Here is a 19,874-nt window from a genome sequence, read left to right as displayed (position 1 = left end):
TCCAGGATGGCCCTATGAGAAATTATAACCTGTCATTATAGATTGTTCAATGCAGCTTGGTGTGATCGACATGCATGCTCTTGGTCCCAGTGTCGAGCCTTTAGGTCCGGCTGGAGCTCTTCCTAGCACGAAAGATGTACCTGCTGGTGTTCTCCCTCACGAGTAGCCCGCGACCAATGGATTTCTTGGGCCCCAATCGTCAGATGCTTCAGTCATAGGTGTGTTTGACAACAGCAATGAGTCTGCTCCGAGCGTGCCCCCAGCTGCATCGATGGGTGCATCTATGCCTCTTGTCCAACCATCGACGTCGATATCTCTTCCAACTGGCCAGATCTCTAGGTCCTCTCATCCGATGCAAACTCTTCGCGAAGACAACATCATCGTGCCAAAGGTGCTGATTGATGGTATGGTTCGCTACAATCTGTATTGATGGGCTTTTCTGGTTGAGTTGTCTACTCATCACACGGCTCTCTCTGATCTGGCATGGTGTCAATCTGAATTTCAGGCCCTTCAGCTTACCAAGACTTGGATCCTTGTTCCTCGGCCTCCAGGTATCAATGTTGTTGACAGTAAGTGGGTTTTTAAGATTAAGCAAAATTCAGATGGCTCCATTGATAAGTATAAGGCACGCTTGGTAGCTCGGGGTTTTACACAGTGATATGGCATTGATTATCTAGATACTTTTAGTCTGGTTGTTAAACCGGCTACTGTTCATCTTGCGTTATCTCTGGCTGTTTCCCAAGATTAGTACCTCCATCAGCTGGATGTTCGTAATGCTTTCTTGCATGGTTTTCGTGATGAAGACGTTTACATGCAGCAACTGCCCAGTTTTGAGGATTCTCGTCATTCATCTTATGTCTGCAAACTTCAGCAGTCGATCTATGGTCTAAAGTAGTCACCACATGCCTAGTTTTTTCGGCTCAGTGATAAACTTCAGCAGCTTGGTTTTCGTCCTTCAGTTGCTGATACCTCTTTGTTCATTTTCCATCATGGTGGCATCTTGATTTATATGTTGGTTTATGTGGATGATAGTGTCATAGCTGGGTCTTGTCCAAAAGCTGTGGATTAGCTCCTGCAGCATTTGTCCGCTTCGTTTCCGGTCAAGGATCTTGGGCCACTCACCTATTTTCTCGGTATTGAGGTGACTTCCAATTCTGGGAGCATATTTTTGAGTCAGCATAAGTATGCGAATGATCTTCTTCATCGTGCTCATATGGAGAATTGTAAGGCCATCTCAGCACCTATGTCAGTAATTGATAAGTTGTCTACTGGTGGTGGCAAGGCTCTTACCCCTGAAATACTTTAAAGTACCACAGTATGGTTGGTGGTCTGCAATATTTGACTCTCACACGAGCTGATATAACTTTTGTGGTGAATAAGGTGTGCCAGTTCTTGGCCAAACCCACTGATGTACACTGGGAAGTAGTGAAGAAGATCTTGCGGTATATCAAAGGAACACTCAAGACCGAACTTAGGATATGGAGTTCCAAGTCAATACTTCTATGTGTGTTCACTGATGCCGACTAGGTCGAGTGTGTTGATGATTGTCGATCGACTGGTGGCTTTGCATTTTTGTTTGGTCCAAACTTGATATCTTAGAGCTCGAGGAAACAACTTACTGTTTCTCATTCTAGCACGGAAGCATAATATAAGGTGCTTGCAAATGGAACAATGGAGGTAACATGGATTCAATCTTTATTAAAGGAGCTAGGCAAAATTCAGCCATGACCACCGATCTTATGGTTTGATAACCTTGGTGTAACTTACTTTAATGGCAAATCCGGTGTTCCATGCTAGAACGAAACATATAGAAGTTGATTTCCATTTCATCATAGAAAAGGTTGCACTTGGAGCTCTTGAAGTTCGGTTTGTATCTACCAGGTGGCTGATGTTTTTACAAAGCTACAAAGCTCATGTTGGACAGATTGCGTCACAATCTCAATCTTGTTTCCACCGGTTGAGATTAGGATGGAATGTAAAGATAGAAACTAGAGATAATTTTCTAGTTTGTTTGTATAGAATCGACATGTGCTTTGTATAGGAGATTGCTGTAATCTAAGGATCGGTTGTGATCCTTGTACAATACGTTGTATCTCCTATATATATATATATATATATGTGTGTGTGTGTGTGTGTGTGTGTGTGTGTGTGTGAAGAGGATACCCGAGTCAGGTATCCGATTACGCCAATCCATATCTTAACGGTTGGGTGTCTCCCGCGCCGACGGTAGTGGGGGCTGCTTCACTACTGTGGAGCTCGCGGGCTATACCTCCCCTCCGATCTCTCCCTGCTCTCTGAGCTCCAGACACTCTCATTGCCCTTAACCACCTCTCTAGCCAGATCATGGTCACCATCGCTGCTACAGAAGCTCACCACCGTTGACCTCGCGCATAACTTTGTTGTCTGGCTATGTACTCCTCAGGCACTTCTCGGTGGAGGAGACATGGCAGCAGCTGCGGAACCGCGCAACGCATCTTCTACCCAAGGAAGACTGGAGGGGGTACATCACTGTCTGCTCCTGCAACATCGACGGTGTCACGGACAACGACAACTACCGCATCCTCTACCCCGTGCTCGCGCACCGCGTCCGCCTTGGTGACAGGGGCGACACTACAGGAGACAGCTTCTTTGCCGAGTGCCTCAGGCACTCGGCAAAGGACGATATACACTCGGCAAAGGCTTTGCCGAGTGCTACACTCGGCAAAGGGCGCTCGGTAAACAGTTTGTCGGCAAAGACCTCTTTGCCGAGTGCACTTTATCGGGCACTCGGCAAAGGCTTTGCCGAGTGCTAATCTGACACTTGGCAAAGGTCTCCGCTTTGCCGAGCGCCAGTGAATCAAACACTCGGCAAAGGTGGCATCTGTGCCGAGTGCCACCGGGAGGACACTCGGCAAACAGGCCATCTTTGCCGAGTGCCTGGACCGTGGCTCTCGGCAAATCTGTGATGTTTGCCGACTGCAATGGCCTTTGCACTCGGCAAAGCATGTTGTCACTTTGCCGAGTGTCATGGCCATTGCACTCGACAAAGTGACTGAAAACAGCCTTTTTTATTTGTTTTTTACATCCCATCCAAACAAACAGAAGATATATATATATATATATATATATATATATATATATATATATATATAACAAACATCACCAACATCACATATATATCATCAACAACACATATATATCACCAACACCACATATATATCACAAACGTCACATGTCTCACAATATATCACAAATAAGTTCACAAGTAATCCAAGTGCTCCATCATCTACAACCATAATTGCAAATAGAAGTACCATTAACAACCACAAGTATCATCACCAAGATGGCCAATGAAACTGATTTGGTGAAGGATTCGCTGAAGCATGAGGATCGTTCGATGCCGCCGATTGATTCTGCACAAAGGAGAAGAGATTGCATGTGTGAGACAAGATAAATATATACCATACATGAATAAAACTTTCATACTCCACTAGGTTTGACCGTAAGCATGAACATACAAACTAAAACATTTATACTCACAGGAGTAGAATAGTGAGGAGGTGGAGGTGGAGCGAATAGCGAAGGTGGCGGAGCTACACCCGTAGCGGCGCCAATACTTTGCATGTACTGAAGAATCTCCACCATCCTCCGCTGCTCGGCCTCCCGCTCGGCCTCCACCCTCTCCATCGTCGCCTGCATTTGCTCCCGTATCCTCCTCTCTTGTTCCAGCTGGGCCTACAATATATTCACCCTAATGTTACAATAATGCAAAGGAAAGGTATGAAAAAACCAATGAACGACGAATAAACCAGGAATAACCTCGAGTGCCTCCACCCGGTGGTGTGAAGTGTCCTTCCGAGGTCGTATGGCCGGGCTCGTGCTCGTGCTGCTTGCTCGAATCTGGGAGAGACTGGGAATAGCGGCCGAGTCGATTGCGCCGTCGCCAATCCAGTATCGCCCATGCTTCTTGCCTCCTCCCACCCTCATGACGACTTCTCCATCAAGGTCCTCGATGCTCGGATCGTACTCTGGCCCATGGACCTCCCTTGCCATCGATGTGTACTCACTAAGGCGGTTGTGGATGGTCGCATTGCTGTACGCCTCGGGCCCGTCCTTCGGGTTGCAGTCGACGTCGGAAGTCGCCTTGCCCTTGTGGGCCATAGCAAATGCCTTGAAGATGGAGCAAGGCTGGCCACCATGTGACGCCGACTGCGAGAAAAATAGCAAGATGATTAGAAATCATGCAGAATTGAGCGTTAGAATAAATAAATGAATTCGCGTACCCATGTTTGTGCGTATCCGCTGAGGTTGCGGCTGCCTTGATGGTGTGCTACACCTGGCATCATCAAACGCCGCTCCCGGCACAAGTTGTGCGTCTCCTCCCACTCGCGTGAGCACCACTTGTCCACCATCTGTTCCCAGCATTGGGGATGCGCGACGCACCAATAAGGAATCATCTACAGGCCATCAAGTACATAACATATCAGAAGATGAAATTAAGCCTACTTAATCTCAAAAGGAATCAGTATTAATGTTCTGTATTTACCTGCAGGTACTGGTCCCGGGTCAGCGTCATGGTTCTTGCGTCCCTTTTGGTGACCTTCGTTCCAACGATGGTCCCGTGGTAAGTTACGACGGCCTGGATGCGCGCCTCGTAATGCATGTCCACGACGAGTTTTTTGCAGCATTTGGTAGCCACCGCATCCGCCCTGGCCTCATGTCCGTCCTGACATCTAAAGAAATCCTGCATACAAACACGATGTATTCCATAAGGATTGAACCCATCTGTTGCCAGCACAACACGTACATTACGAGCCTCTTTAGCTTTCTCATGATGAATGCCATCAAAGTGGGTCCATGCTTCACCATCGGATGCATGTACCATCCTGTCAGGATTGTATCGTTTGCCATTTTTGTGCCATGTCATCTGTTTCGCGGATTCCTCGGTCATGTATAGCCGTTGGATCCTCGGTATGAACGGAAGGTGCCGTAGGATTGTCACGGGAATGTCAAGCTGCCTCTTCTGGCCATCACCAGAATCTACCTCCAGGAACCTAGATGATTTACACTTTGGACAGTACTTTGCTTCCACGTATTCTTTCCTAAATAGGACGCACCCCTTCGGGCAAGCATGTATCTGCTCATACGGCATCTTAAGTGCACGAAGGAGTTTCTGTGACTCGTGCATGCTCTTTGGCAGAAGGTGACCCTCCGGAAGCAGGCTGCCAATAACTGTCAACATACCATCGAAGGCGTCTCGACTCAGGCTATACTGGGACTTTAACGCCATTATGCGTCCAATGGCATCTAGTTGAGAAACCTTTGTCTGGCCGTGAAGGGGTTTCTGTGCCGCGGCAAACATGTCGTAGAATGCCTTTGCGGTTGCCTCTGGCTCCTCCTCCGTACGTCCTTCAGCGAACTGTGCCTCGTGATAGTCATTTAACATGTTTGCTACCCCGGCATCAGCATCATAATCCTCGACGCGTGGTCTCACCACCTCCTCTCTCATACGATCGGCTTCACCATGGTAGACCCACCGGGTATAGTCTGCCGTAAATCCATTCTTCCAAAGATGTTCCCCCATGACATTCTTCGTTTGTCTTTTCCTGTTTGCACATTTGCTGCAGGGACAGCAAATTTTACTCGCTCCTTTAGCAGCCACGCCAAATGCCCGTTCCAAGAAAGCATCGGTCTTGTCGATCCATTCATTGGTGACCTGACCCTGACTTGCGCGGCCCGTGTACATCCACTCACGGTCCTCCATCCTCTAACATATATAGCGGCGAGTAATATAAACATCAATTGCATCTACACGACGTTCCTACTATCTAATAGGTGAGGATAGGTCCTAATCCCACGCGAGGATCCGTAGATGAGGTTAGTTTCCATGCTCTACTCCTATTCGAGACAGAATTTCGGCAGCACCTCCCCGCTGTTCTCCAAATACACGTCCTGCTAGGGAGAGTGTGTATCCGGAGAACAACAGGGAGATGATGCCGAAACTCTGTCTCGGATCAGAGCAGACCATGGAAACTAACCCCACCTACGCATCCGCGGGCTGTCCAAAAAACATGGACAATTCGAAACAGATACGGTTTTAGATATGGAAATATATGCATATTTCCAACCGTATCTCTTTCGAACGGGAGACGCCTAACTGGGTTACGTGATCTACGACCATGATACGGAAAGAGGGGTTATACCTAGGGTGGCGGTGGAGTCAGGCTAGCGGGGCCGTGGCGGGTCGGTGCAGTGGCGAGGCGACGCGGTGCAGGCAGACCTGCAGCGGCAAGGAAGGCGATCGGGGTCGCCGAGGTACTCCGGCGCCGCTTCGACTGGCTCTTCTCTGCAAAAAAAGAAACATAAAACTGTCAATACAAAATTTCGGCAGCACCTCCCCTGCACGGTGAGGTTTCCAAAACCTGCAAGAAAACCAACGGCACGATGGCCGACATGCACATATATATGAACGGCACGATGGCCGACATGCACAAGATTATATCCAACCACATATATATAACAATGTCACAACCACTCCTACGACTACTTAGACTACCACCACTGCTACTCTACCACTACTACTACCGCAACTACTAGTAATACTACGACGACGACGACGGTATGGCATACCTAGTAGGCGTCGTAGGGCGGCGGTGGTGAAGGGGCCAGGGCGCCGGTGGACAAGGCGACGGCTGGGGAAGCGTCGGGGACGTGGCAACGGCGGCCGGGGTGCCTCCTCCTCCTCCTCCTTCTTCTTCCTCCTTCCTCCTTTTTCCTCCTCCTCCTTCTCTTCCTCCTTCTTCCTCCTTCCTCCTTCTTCCTCCTCCTCCTTCTCTTCCTCCTTCTTCCTCCTCTCCTCCTCTTCCTCTCTTTCTCCTCCTCCTCCGGCGGCGCGGCGCTGGGGGCGGCGCGGGCGCGGGCGGCGGGAGCTGGCGCGGGCGGCGGCGGCGGCGGCGGCGGCGGCGGGTGCGTGTGTGCGGTGTGTGTGGGCCGGCTGGGCCGGGGGTTAAATCCCCCCTTTGCCGAGTGCCCCCGATCTGGCACTCGGCAAAGAGGGGTTTTTTTTTAAAAAAATTTAAAATTCTTTGCCGAGTGCCCCCGATCTGGCCCTCGGCAAAGAGGGGGTTTTTTTTAAAAAAAAATTAAAATTCTTTGCCGAGTGCCAGACGTCCTGGCACTCGGCAAAGAGGCTCCTTTCCCGAGTGTCATTTTTTGACATTCGGCAAACCCTATTTTTTTTTTCACTTTTGATCTCCAAACTTTTTCTGCAGTCCTCATACAATACCTGGTACTCCATGTTCCCATGTGGCACATTTCTCGGACTTTTTCTATATTTCTTTAATTTATTTCAATTAATTGAATTTTCTTGGATAATTCAAATTATAACTGCTAGTCATTCGAATAATTAAAAAAAATGAATGGAAAAATGATATTCATGTTATTTAGTATAATGTGAGGCCGTATCCAGGAACAGACCACAAATTTCGAACATCTTGTTCATGAAACATGACCACGAACTTGCGGTAAACTTCTTCGGAGATTCTTCGGTTTGCAAGCATCGTACGTGACAACTTGCGCAAAACCTTCTCAAATTTTTATCACAGCCTCCACATATGATATCATGACATCTTGACAAGTTTCATGATTTTCGGACTTCGTTTGCTTTTTATACAATTTAAAAACAACTCGACCGCAAGTTCGTGGTCATGTTTCGTGAACAAGATGTTCGAAATTGGTGGTCTGTTCCTGGATACGGCCTCACATTATACTAAATAACATAAATATCATTTTTCCATTCATTTTTTTCATTATTCGAATGACTAGCAGTTATAATTTGAATTATCCAAGAAAATTCAATTAATTGAAATAAATTAAAGAAATATAGAAAAAGTCCGAGAAATGTGCCACATTGGAACATGGAGTACCAGGTATTGTATGAGGACTGCAGAAAAAGTTTGGAGGTCAAAAGTGAAAAAAAAATTAGGGTTTGCCGAGTGTCAAAAAATGACACTCGGGAAAGGAGCCTCTTTGCCGAGTGCCACATGTTTGCCGAGTTCTTTCTCTTTGGCACTCGGCAAATAGCCTCCACGAACTTGGTCAAAAGTGAAAAAAATAGGGTTTGCCGAGTGTCAAAAAATGACACTCGGGAAAGGAGCCTCTTTGCCGAGTGCCAGATGTTTGCCGAGTTCTTTCTCTCTGGCACTCGGCAAATAGCCTCTTTGCCGAGTTCTTTCTCTCTGGCACTCGGCAAATAGCCTCCACGAACTTGGTCAAAAGTGAAAAAAATAGGGTTTGCCGAGTGTCAAAAAATGACACTCGGGAAAGGAGCCTCTTTGCCGAGTGCCAGATGTTTGCCGAGTTCTTTCTCTCTGGCACTCGGCAAATAGCCTCTTTGCAGAGTTCTTTCTCTCTGGCACTCGGCAAATAGCCTCTTTGCCGAGTGTCAGATGTTTGCCGAGTTCTTTCTCTCTGGCACTCGGCAAATAGTCTCTTTGCCGAGTGCCCGATAAAAAGCACGCGGCAAAGTCTGGGACACTCGGCAAAGAAGCCGTCTCCGGTAGTGCGACGCCATGTTGTGTTTCCCTGGTGCACTGGTACCAAGCTTGAAAAAAAGTTTAGTGCTAAGTAACACATTTTGACAACATATAGTAGTAGAAATTATTCGTTTAGTCATGCTGTGCATCACCATAAAATTTGTCCTAGCTTCGCCACTGCTCGGTGATGCCCCCGCGCGCTGCTCTCCAAGGGCGCACTTCTCCGCGGCCTCAGACGATGCTAACCACCTAAGCACCTAGATTTGTGTCCACTCTAACTACAAATTTTTTTTTATAATGTATGACGCGTGCAAATTATATAGCGAACGGGTAATTCGACTGCGCCCACGACTTGTGCCGCTGCCTTGCCTCCGCCCGAACTCTTGCATGCTGCCCCAATTTTCTCTTGCCCTCCGCCTGAATTTCTCCTTGTGTGCCGTGTCCATGGAGTGCAATCCATCTTTCTTCCATAGCCAAGCAGCTTTGTCGCCATTGATACAAGTTGCAGAGATCTTCCTCGTGCACAGCAGCTGTTTGTGTTTTTGTCCCAGACGAAGTACATCAGCCCTCTGCATGATTGATTGCTGGTTCAGCACATTACCGGCCTTCTTCATGTGCCTCTGCCGCAATCGACTCTTGTTCTTTGTCTACCTGCAGTCCCTCATCGCCCAATGCATTAATCCACGGCCAACATCGTGGTTTGAGGCAAGAAAAAGGTTTTGAGAAGACTAAAGTACGACATCATCCATCCTATTCATATTTAGTTGGCAGGAAACACAAATTTATTTTTTATTGTTCTATATTCATTTGTAGAATGTTTTTCTTAACTAGAGTAGGAGTAATATACTTTTGATTGCCTTGAAATTTTTGTTTGATGCATATCTCCTAATCATATTTCCACGAATTTATCAAATTGTTTAGTGGTATGTCTGCGATCATTCTATCATTATTGAGCACTTTATAGCAGATCGTTTAGTGTGTATTTCTTGTCGACTAACCTTCACTAGTACTTGTGAACTATTCATTGGCCTTTTACAATTTCAGGTTAGAATCTTTTAATGTGCTGCCTTTGGCAAATTAGTTGTGGTAATGTAACTTGAAGACATTCAGTAATAAAAAATCATGTTCTTGTGAGATCTGTATGATGGAAATAAATACATAGAAACTTGCAGTGTTATTTACTTACAACCGAATTAACAATAGTTTTCTTTTATAGTTTCACGATGGACTTAGGAGTCATCAAGCTTCTTTTGCGTTGTTCTAAAGGATCTAGTCAGTACAACGATAGTGTAGAAGCTTTTCTCGAATTTGCATTTAAAGATAAGGTACCAGATACCAAGATTCATTGTCCATGTGAGATATGTGTGAATACTACGTTACTATCGAGGGATGAGATCTATGCACATTTGATTTGTCATGGAATACTTGAGAATTACGATGAATAGGACTTTCACGGTGAGCCTTCGGCTGATCAGCAACCACAATCTCAGAATGAAGGAAGACATGCCAACATGCATCAATTGATTAACGATGCATTTCGACATATTTATGATGACATACCTATGACTGATGGCACCGATTATCCAAATCCACCTATGGATGGACCAAATTTGGAAGCACAAGAATTTTATAAATTGGTTAAAGATTCAGAGAAGCCTTTATGGCAAGGATGTGAATTATCAGAGCTATCTTTATGTGTGCTTTTGTTTAATATAAAATCCATGAATAAATGGTCAGATAAATCATTTGGGGATCTACTTGATATTCTGCATATGGCACCAAATGGAAATGAATTGCCCAAAATTTTTTATGAGGCTAAAAAATTTATTTCGAAATTTGGCTTGGGCTATGAAAAAGTTCATGCATGCCCAAATAACTGTCAGCTATTTTGAAAAGACAAGGCAGATGATGATTTTTGCTCCTCCTGTAAGGCTTCTAGGTGGAAAGATAAGGAACCTAAAACCAAATTAACAAAAAAAAAAGAGAGAAGGAAAGCAATACCTAGCAAAGTATTGCGATACTTTCCTGTTAGAGTGAGGCTGAAAAGACTGTTTATGTGTAAAGAAACCGCAACTCTCCTGCGATCGCATGATGAAGAACGGATCAAGGATGGTGCACTCTGACATCCTGCTGATTCCAAAACATGGAAGAGCTTCGATGGAAGGTTCCCACACTTTGCATTAGATTCTCGTAATATTCCATTTGGCTTGGCTACCGATGGGTTTAATCTGTATGGGATGTTGAGCTCTAAACACAGTTGTTGGGCAGTTGTTTTGGTAATATATAACTTACCTCCATGGTTTTGCATGAAAGAACATTATCTTATGTTGTCTTTAATAGTTCCTGGGCCTACAAGTCCTGGAGATAGAATTCATGTATTCCTCGAACCACTATTGGAGGATCTAAAAGATTTATTTCTGAATGGCATTTCCACATATGATGCATCAAGAAATGAAACTTTTAATTTGCGAGCAGTTGTGTTAATGACTATAAATGACTTACCAGCCTTGGGAATGCTTGCATCTCTTATGGTGCATGGAGAATTTGCATGTCCACCTTGTGGTCAAAATGCCTGGACCAAACGTCTGAAGCATGGTACAAATATTGTTTCATGGTTCATCGTCGATTTCTGCCCCTTGATCATGAATTTCGTTTTGATAGAGATTCTTTTGATGGAACCACAGAGCTTGGAATGGATTCTATAACCTATTACGAGCGCTCAGTTTTGGATGAGATAATTGTTCTTGGTGATTTTAAGAAGTCAAAAACTTATAAGGCAGTAAGTAGTCTTTTCACATTACCTTATTGGGACAATAATCTTCTTCGACATAATCTCGATGTGATGCATATAGAGAAGAATGTATGTGAAAATATTTACGGTACATTATTAGGTTTGGATGGAAAGCCAAAAGATAATTTCCAAGCTCGTCTCTATCTCATAGAAATGAACATCAGAGAGGACCTCCACCCACAACAAAGAGCTTCGGGCAAGCTCTACTTATCGGGCAAGCTCTACTTACCACTGCAAGATTTACTCTGTCTAAAGGTGAGAAACAATTATTCTGTAAAGTTCTTCGAGACATAAGAGTTCCTGATGGCTATTCGGGAAATATATCAAAATCTGTAAATTGTGCGAAAGAAAAAATTTATGGTCTCAAAACACATGACTGCCATGTCTTAATGCATCAACTCATGCCTATTGCTTTGAGGGGTCTTCTTCCAGATGATATAATAGCAGTACTATTTGACTTATCTGCTTATTTTCAAGGAATATGTGCAAAAGTGCTTCATGTTGATGAGCTTGACCGTTTGGAACAATCAATTAAAATGACACTATGCAAAATGGAGATGATTTTTCCTCCTGGGTTTTTCACCATTATGGTTCACTTAGTAGTCACACTTAGCAACTGAATGTAAGATTGCTGGACCGGTTTGCTATCGATGGATGCACTTTATTGAAAGGTATTGATTCTTCTTAATTCAAATTTCAATGTTTGGATTAAGTCATATATTATATAACCCACTAACCTAATGCTTTTCCATTTGCAGATACCTTGGTAAATTGAAGTCATATGTTCACTACAAAGCTCAGCCAGAGGGTTCAATGGCAAATTCACATGAGACAGAGGAGTGTATGGTGTTTTGTTCCAGATATTTAGAAGGCTTCTCTACAAAGCATAACAAACCATCACGGAATGATGAGAATCAGGATGATCTTGAATCTAACTTATGTGGACATGAATCCTTTTTGTTTCCTTCAATAGGAAAACCATTGGGAAGACCATCTAGTTTCATTTTAACAGATTTAGAGAAATTGCAAGCTCATAGATATGTGCTATACAACTATGAAGCTGTCATTCCTTATTTCAAGTAAGTGCGGTGTACCTATTAACATATTACATAAGATTTTTTTTTACTAAAATCATGTTAATTTCCATTTTAGAGAAAATGTGGCTCATATCAAAAGGAGAAACCGTAGCCACCGCCTAAATCCAAACGTGATTGAGCAAATTCAACGTAAAGATTTTCCTAATTGGTTTAGAGATCATGTAAGTACCATGATTTGGTTTTTATTAAAACGAATGGATTTGGCTAATGTATACTTTGGATGATACAGATCATGCAGTTGGAGCAACAAAATGGCATCGATAACATCAATGATGAAATTAGAAGGTAGGCCCGAGGTCCATTGGACGCAACAAGAAGACTTAGAGCCTTTAATATCCGTGGATACAGATTTAGAGCCAAGTGCTATGACAAGGTGACTCAAAATAGTGGAGTTGTTGTGACTGCAAAGACATCAAGTTATGCTTCAGCAGGTGATACTAACCCTATTCTTGGAGATGTCTTGTACTATGGAAGGATACTTGATATATTTGAGTTAGACTATTATGGAAAATTTTCAGTGGTGTTGTTTAAATTTGAATGGGTTTATGTCACTCAAGGAAAAGGAGTGCAAACAGATAAATATGGTTGTAAACTTGTGAATTTCTCACATCAAATTCATACTAGTGATAAGATTGAGCACAGACCTTTTGTATTAGCCAATCAAGTTGACCAAGTGTTCTATGTTGAAGACCATATAAATCCAGGATGATCACTTGTGTTGAAGATGAAGCCTAGGGATATATTTGAAATGGGAGAAGAATGGAATGATGTAGAAAGTGAACATTATCATGTCAGTACTCTTGGGGACCTTTTTGATAATGCCCACGATAGTCATACATGGATTAGAAGAGATATAGAGGGAACAACTGTAGATCCTATTACAAGTTCCAATCCACAAACTTAGTCAATCACCTAATTAAGGTCACATATTTTTGCTTTTTTCTACAGTTCAATATTATACCGTTTTGCTAAGATTATGCAGCACCTGACATGTTTATTTTTAACTGTTCGTATTCTTCATGTGCTGGCTGGGCAACCAATCGTCGCTGCATCGCATGAACCATTTCCTTCAGTTTGCCAAGTGGTCACTTTGTATAGTCTTCTGGGTGTTTAGTTTGTGATATGATCCGGAGCATGCGTTTCAAAGTCTTAAATAAGCGTGTTGTGTGAAAAGTTTGGAGGGTGTGACCGTGTGAGGCATACTCTCAAGCTTTATATAGGTATATTAAAATTCCTGCTATATTGTGTAAGCATGGATGTTGCCGAATCACAAAAACAAAGGGTTGCACTATTAATGACCTGTAATTTTCATTTTAACTCTTGTTAAACAGCATTTAGTTTCATCTTGAATTAAGTGCTTTTTTGTTGTGAAAATTATCAATATTATGATAAATTGACGACTGTGCCTACATAATGATATTATTTTAGCTATAAAATGGGGCAAAAAATTGGTTGCATTTACTTTAAAAAATTATAAGTAAGTTTATATGACCATTATTGACCATAAAGAACAACTAGTCCAGTGGTAAGGTTCGCCTTTTTTTTCTTCTCATAGAGGTCGAATGCTTGCAAGTACATCTTTTTTTTTTGGCATTCAGTACACACAGGGGCCCAAAATTGAAAATGGGAAAAATTAATATTGTAGCATTTGTGAATCGACCATGTGATCCCATGTTTCAGCATCCTTCACCACCGCAAAAGCTAAATGGACTGGTTGATTGGGATCCATAATTTAAATACTAACGGAACACAAAAAGTTGAATTCACTTTCCATTACTATTGTCTTTCCATTGCCACTGGATCTTAGTCATATGATCAAACGTAGTAGACGGTTGAGATCAAATGTTCTCCACCCAACTCGTGTTTTTTATATTAGTATAGATATAGATATATCTAGTTTTAATTAATTGACTCATGTTGGATTCAATGTAAAATTTGAATGGCACTTTAGAAAAAAGGAAAAATTCAAATTACTCTCATGAACTATTCCCAGTGTCGGGATAACCCTCAAACTTTAAAACTATTTATTTAACTCTCCGAACTTTAAATACCGGATTGCATAATCCCTTGGAGTGGTTTGCAAAAGCGGTTTTGATGATGTGACTGCCACATCACTTGTTTTTGCCACGTGGCTACCACATCAACTCTCTCTCTCTCTCTCTCACTCTCTCTCACCGCTTGCTGACGATCATGGGTACGCGAGGAGCGGCTGTGCAAGGATCAGGAGCGAGGGGGAGCTTGCGGGAGAGAGAGAAGGTGCTAGGGATGCTCACCGTGGGGTCAATTTGATGGGAGAAGGTCGGGGGTGGCTTGCCGACAGTGGCGGTCGGTGGCAATGGTGGTGGTGCCCACGCCTCGGCTCCCGGCACTCTTCATGGTAGACGGTGGCAAAAAAGATGCCTATAGAGTGCTCGATGAAATGTGTCTGCGCTTTGGGTGGCGGTGGTGAGGTACTGCGCCGGGGAGAGGGACGACCGGTGGCTCCGTTTTATAGGTGTTCAAGGTCAGTTCGGCCATGTTGGTGCTTGGCCACCATCCATGGCGCATGGCTGGCAGGCATGGAAATGCGACAGGGTCAACAGCATCGAAGGTGACCAGTATCATTTATTTGTTTTACAAAGTTTTTTTGATTTGTTGTATAATGTACAATTACTGAAATAGCATACACAACAAGTTGCAAACTTGGAAACATCTTCATATTGCTCAAATCATGAAAGTTCTCAATACCAGGTAAAGTTTTTTTTTCTAGAAACAATATTTTTGTTATGTGCATAAGTTGCAATAGATTAATTATATACTCAATTCTGTGCTGACTTTCTTATTTTCTTCAGAGCAAAAATATCTCAAAAGGAGCTTGTGCAGCCATGCGTGCTACTGTATAAGAATCTTCTTCTAAACTTCATGATATTTATTTCCTTTTTTTCAAAGAATTCTCTTAGCTGCAGACTGATGTTCCATATAATTCTTTTTGATAGAAACAGCAGCATGGTACATGCAGTAGGTTAGCGACCAATTCAACGATGGTATGAGAGTGTTAATGTTTGTTAGCAATTTATTCTTTACAAATGGTTAACTTTCAGTTGTTTGATTATTTGCTCAAACACTTCCATATATGCACTAGGCTGGCACTACAGTATTTTTGAAGAGCTGGAAAAGTCAAAATAAGAAAGTAGTTGTTGCTACAGTAGTAGGTTGTGATCCAACACACAAACTTGCTGGTGTCCCAATAGGAAATGAATTTTGGATAGTGCATGTCAATGTTGTAATAGCTGTAGATGAAGCATTGATATGGCCATACAAAACCTACAAATTTGTCGGTGATGCAGACGGAGCTAATATTGCTTGGCCTTCAGCTTTTGTACGTTCACATCTTATTATCTTTACAATGAGATTTTGTTTCTTCCTAATGTTGCATTAAAGGATTCCAATTTTTGAATGTAGGTTGAAAAGATAAATTGGTGATGGTTTTAATGACAAGCTGGACGGAGGATAGACAGTGGCGGCATTTGCAAAAGACTATCCCTTATGTTTAATATTTGTTTCAATAGGAAATGATGTTTAGATCAAACTTCTATCATGAATCATGTGGATGGTATTCAATGTAATGCAACAATTCCATTTCAATATATCAGTGTTTATTTGCCATGTGATGTGTTCTCAATTACTTTTTGCATAAATTATTTTCTTATTATTGTGCTCCAAATAAAAAAGTAATTAGGCCAATTAGATGAACAGTTGCTAATTGCAATATTTATAAGCGTTGCAAGAATCTAAAGTCATGCGTTTGAAAAGACTAGAAAAATCATTTGTCCATGGTATATACCAACACATGTAAGCATTGGCATAGCCCACTGTATCCGTTACAACCTTGCAACGGTTTTTTGCAGCTGTTACCAATGCTTATATATGCATTATACTATACCCTTGCAACGCCAGTTCTTGTAACGGATAGTGAATGCGTTAGTATTGATCCTACGAACGTTTATTTGGACTTCTAGCAATGCATATATGCATTGCAAAAGAGGGGTTTCTCTTGTAGTGCAATAGCACTAGTTTTTTTTTTATAAAATTGCTTAATTTAAAAAATTAGTGTTATTTATTAAACTAAATAGAGTTGGTGAATACCTTTAGATTGATTAATTTGCACTTCTAATTTTAGATGAAATGGTATAACTAGTTTACTCATAAAACATTCATTCCAAATGAATCACATTATAATTAGGGCAGTGCTAACACACTATAACCGGTACTACTCCCTCCGGTCATAAATACTTCACGTTTTAGACAAGGTTCGGTCAAATTTTTAAAATTTTGATCATCAATAACTTCAAAAATATTTAATTTGAAAATATGAAAATTGTATGTGTAGATTTATCTTAACCTATACTTTAATAACTCATATTTATTGCATATTATAAATACATTGTAATATAAAAATGATCAAACATACACACCGGTACCCTAAAATTGCCTTCCAACTCAGCCCACACATCGGCTCTGTGGTCCGTCTCTAAATTTGGTTCTCTGCGCCAGAATCAATGTCCCATGTCACCGTTGGCCGCGTAATGTTCACTCCTTGTTTATTAACCATGCAACTTACTCCCTCAATTTCAAAATAAGTGATGTTTTATCCTCTTCTATAATATTCAAAATATATGACGTTTTATAATTTAAAGTAACTTTAATTGAAGTTTTTCAATCTTATCTATCCATTAAGTAACTTTCTTCTTAATGCAAGTCTCATTTTTTATGCAAAAATAATATGAAAATAGGGTAAAGCGACCATTTTATCCTTCACTTAATACTTGTGCTCAATTTTAAATCGTCATCTATTTTAACATGGAGAGAGTATTAATCACGAAAACACAAGAGAATGGACTAAAGGTTGTGCGAGGTTGGGAAGTTGCTCCATATGCGGAAGCGCCTGTATAGTGCACTGCACGACACAAACTCGGACACATAAAAAAGTAACCTCTGATATCTGGCCCCACACGTCAGCCTCTTAGAGTAAGCGTTGTACTCTAGCAACTAAGACTCCCTGGCCCCGTCACGAATCAGATTATGCCCGGGTGACCAATCTGAGATCCCTGCTCCGCCGAAACGTAAGATTTTTTTTCTCGACATCTCTGTGCTCTCTAATCCAGATCGATTTTCATCATCAGATTTCCTCAATTTTTCGGAGTTTTCTTGGCGATCGATAGGATTTGATTCCATCAGATGGCGGCAGCGCTGGCGGGCATGCGGCTGAAGGTGCAACTCTAAACTCACCTTATCATCTCCTTTGTTGTTTTGTGTTAAATGTTTGAGGGAAGGTCATCTTTTTTTGTTGTTGAGAAACTAGGTTGTTTTTCATATAGATATGTAAAGGATTACATTATAGTCCTTACAACGATACCCATGAGAAAGAGAAAAATTACATCGTAATCCTTGCAGGGTTTTCCCAGTCCTCTTCGTCACCAGCGATCAGAGCAACCACTCAGCTAACCACCACCGCGCTGGCAGGAGGTCACGTTGAGCTTGCAACTTGAAGCCGACACCCTTCCCGGTGAAAGAGTTTTTCATTGCCACGAGTAGCACATCGACGGACATGCTCTTGAACCGCTAAACGCTTAAGCACTTCATGACTGCCACCGATCGTAGCTGTAATACCCGCAAAAATGAGAAATTCTTTTGTTGACCGCAGGACCCGTGAGGAGTACACATTTTGACATTTTGAACCGTTACTCAGATGGACGACCGTAAATGCGTAGATCTTGTTGAGACAATTATGTTTTACTATCAAACATCACGTTTGGACACTCGGTGAAGCCATGAGGAGCCCAATAAATTTAGACCGTTGGATGAAAAAGGAAAAAAAAAGATCAAACATCACGTTTGGACAATTATGTTTTACTATCAAACATTACGTTTGGACACTCGGTGAAGCCATGAGGAGCCCAATAAATTTAGACCGTTGGATGAAAAAGGGAAAAAAAGAGAGGATAAGACAGGGTATCGGTCACCATCCCGATACCCACCCAGAGTCGCCCGATGCCCTCGCCCTTGCCCTAGGGGGCGCCTACTGCTCCAGTCACCGCCGGAGCCCAGCGCTCGCTGCTACTAGCCATCGCGCGCCGCCTTTGTTCCGCCGACAGCCGGCCGTCACGCGCCGCCTCCCGCTGCAGTGCGCTGTTGTTCGACATGGTTGCCGCTGCCGGTGCTGCGCCTCTTCCCCTCCTCCTCTGCCTCTCGCCACCCCGGCCACTATCGTTGTCGCCTCCTGCCGCCAAGCTACACCGCCCCTGTGTGCTGTTGCTGCCTAGTTGTGCCTCCTGGCCGCCGGTCGCCAGCTAGAGCGTCACTAGCCAGTGGGCGCAGGGGGCGTGAAGGGGGATTGGGAGGAAGACGGGTCGACTAGGGAAGAAAGAAGGGAAGAAAAGAAGAAAGAAAAAAAGAAAGAAAAGAAAGAAAAGAAAGGAAGAAAGGAAGGGAAAAGAAGAAAGAAAAAAAAGAAAAGAAAGGAAGAAAGGGAAGGAACAAGAAGAAAGAAGGAAAGAGAGAAGAAAAATAAGGAAGGAAGAAGATGAAGGAGGAAGAAAAAGGAAAGAGAAGGGGTTTTCACGAGTTAGCTGTATATCACCGTTGATTCACGATCTCACTCCAAAGGTGATTTCTTCTTAGTCCTTAGGTTCTTGAAGATTGTGGCGATCGGTCAATTTCATCGACAGATTAGTGTTTTGGTTGATCCGTCGTGTGTAGAAATATAAATCAAAATTTGAGGTTTAATCGGTGTCAGATTCGATCGTATGGTTATAATAAAGGCCGTAGGTCTCGTCGGTTACTTTCCGGTGGCGTGGGTCTTGTTCATGTTTTTGGAACGGATTAGGAGTAATTGATAAATAGTGTTGTTGTCTGATGTTCTTTAGCTCGGGCTTTTATTTCAGTTCTTCGGACCTCGACCTAACTAGAGAAGGATCATGCCATCGTTGTGCTAGTCCAGAGGTAGACGTTTCTCCACTGTCTTTGATGTCGGCTTATGCACAGGGTTTTCATGCGAAGGAATGTGTCTTCTTTTTCTTTTGTAGTCGTGGCATTTTGGTGCTAATGTATGCACTTGTTTAAGTGGTGCCGCTTCGGGACGTAGCTAGATCCCGCCTTCGTCGTAGGTAAAGGCAAGTGAATATAGCGGATGGCTACGCTTTACCTTGTTATTTGGTTATCTCAATCTTTTAATTACCGCACTCACTAATAGTTTATTAAATGAAATGTGAATGTGTTACTTACTTTCTATCTTTTGAAGATTGGATGATTTTTCCTGGATTAAGAGGTAAAAGCAGTGGGTTAGATCTTCTCTCTTGCAGTTATTTACATTCCTTGTATGCGAAGCATAACATATATACCTATGTTGGAAGTCATGCCTTTTGATTATGCATAAGCTTGTTGCTTTAATATTTACTTTTTCTGAAGTTTACTTGATTCTTGAGTTATGATGTG

General features: G+C 42.7%; 1 protein-coding gene across 1 annotated transcript; it reads left to right on the top strand.

Annotated features, from left to right (window-relative positions):
• The first annotated feature begins 12,147 nt into the window (after positions 1–12,147).
• LOC133905045 (uncharacterized) lies at positions 12,148–12,690 on the top strand. Its single transcript, XM_062346741.1, has 3 exons — positions 12,148–12,383; positions 12,457–12,562; positions 12,631–12,690. Exons 1-3 carry the CDS (start codon positions 12,148–12,150, stop codon positions 12,688–12,690), a joined length of 402 nt encoding a protein of 133 aa, XP_062202725.1.
• Positions 12,691–19,874: the final 7,184 nt, after the last annotated feature.

Source organism: Phragmites australis, chromosome 22, assembly GCF_958298935.1.
Source record: "Phragmites australis chromosome 22, lpPhrAust1.1, whole genome shotgun sequence".
NCBI classification, from domain to species: Eukaryota; Viridiplantae; Streptophyta; class Magnoliopsida; order Poales; family Poaceae; genus Phragmites; species Phragmites australis.
Note: the sequence above shows the minus strand (reverse complement) of the source record. Positions and strands in the feature narration are given on the sequence as shown.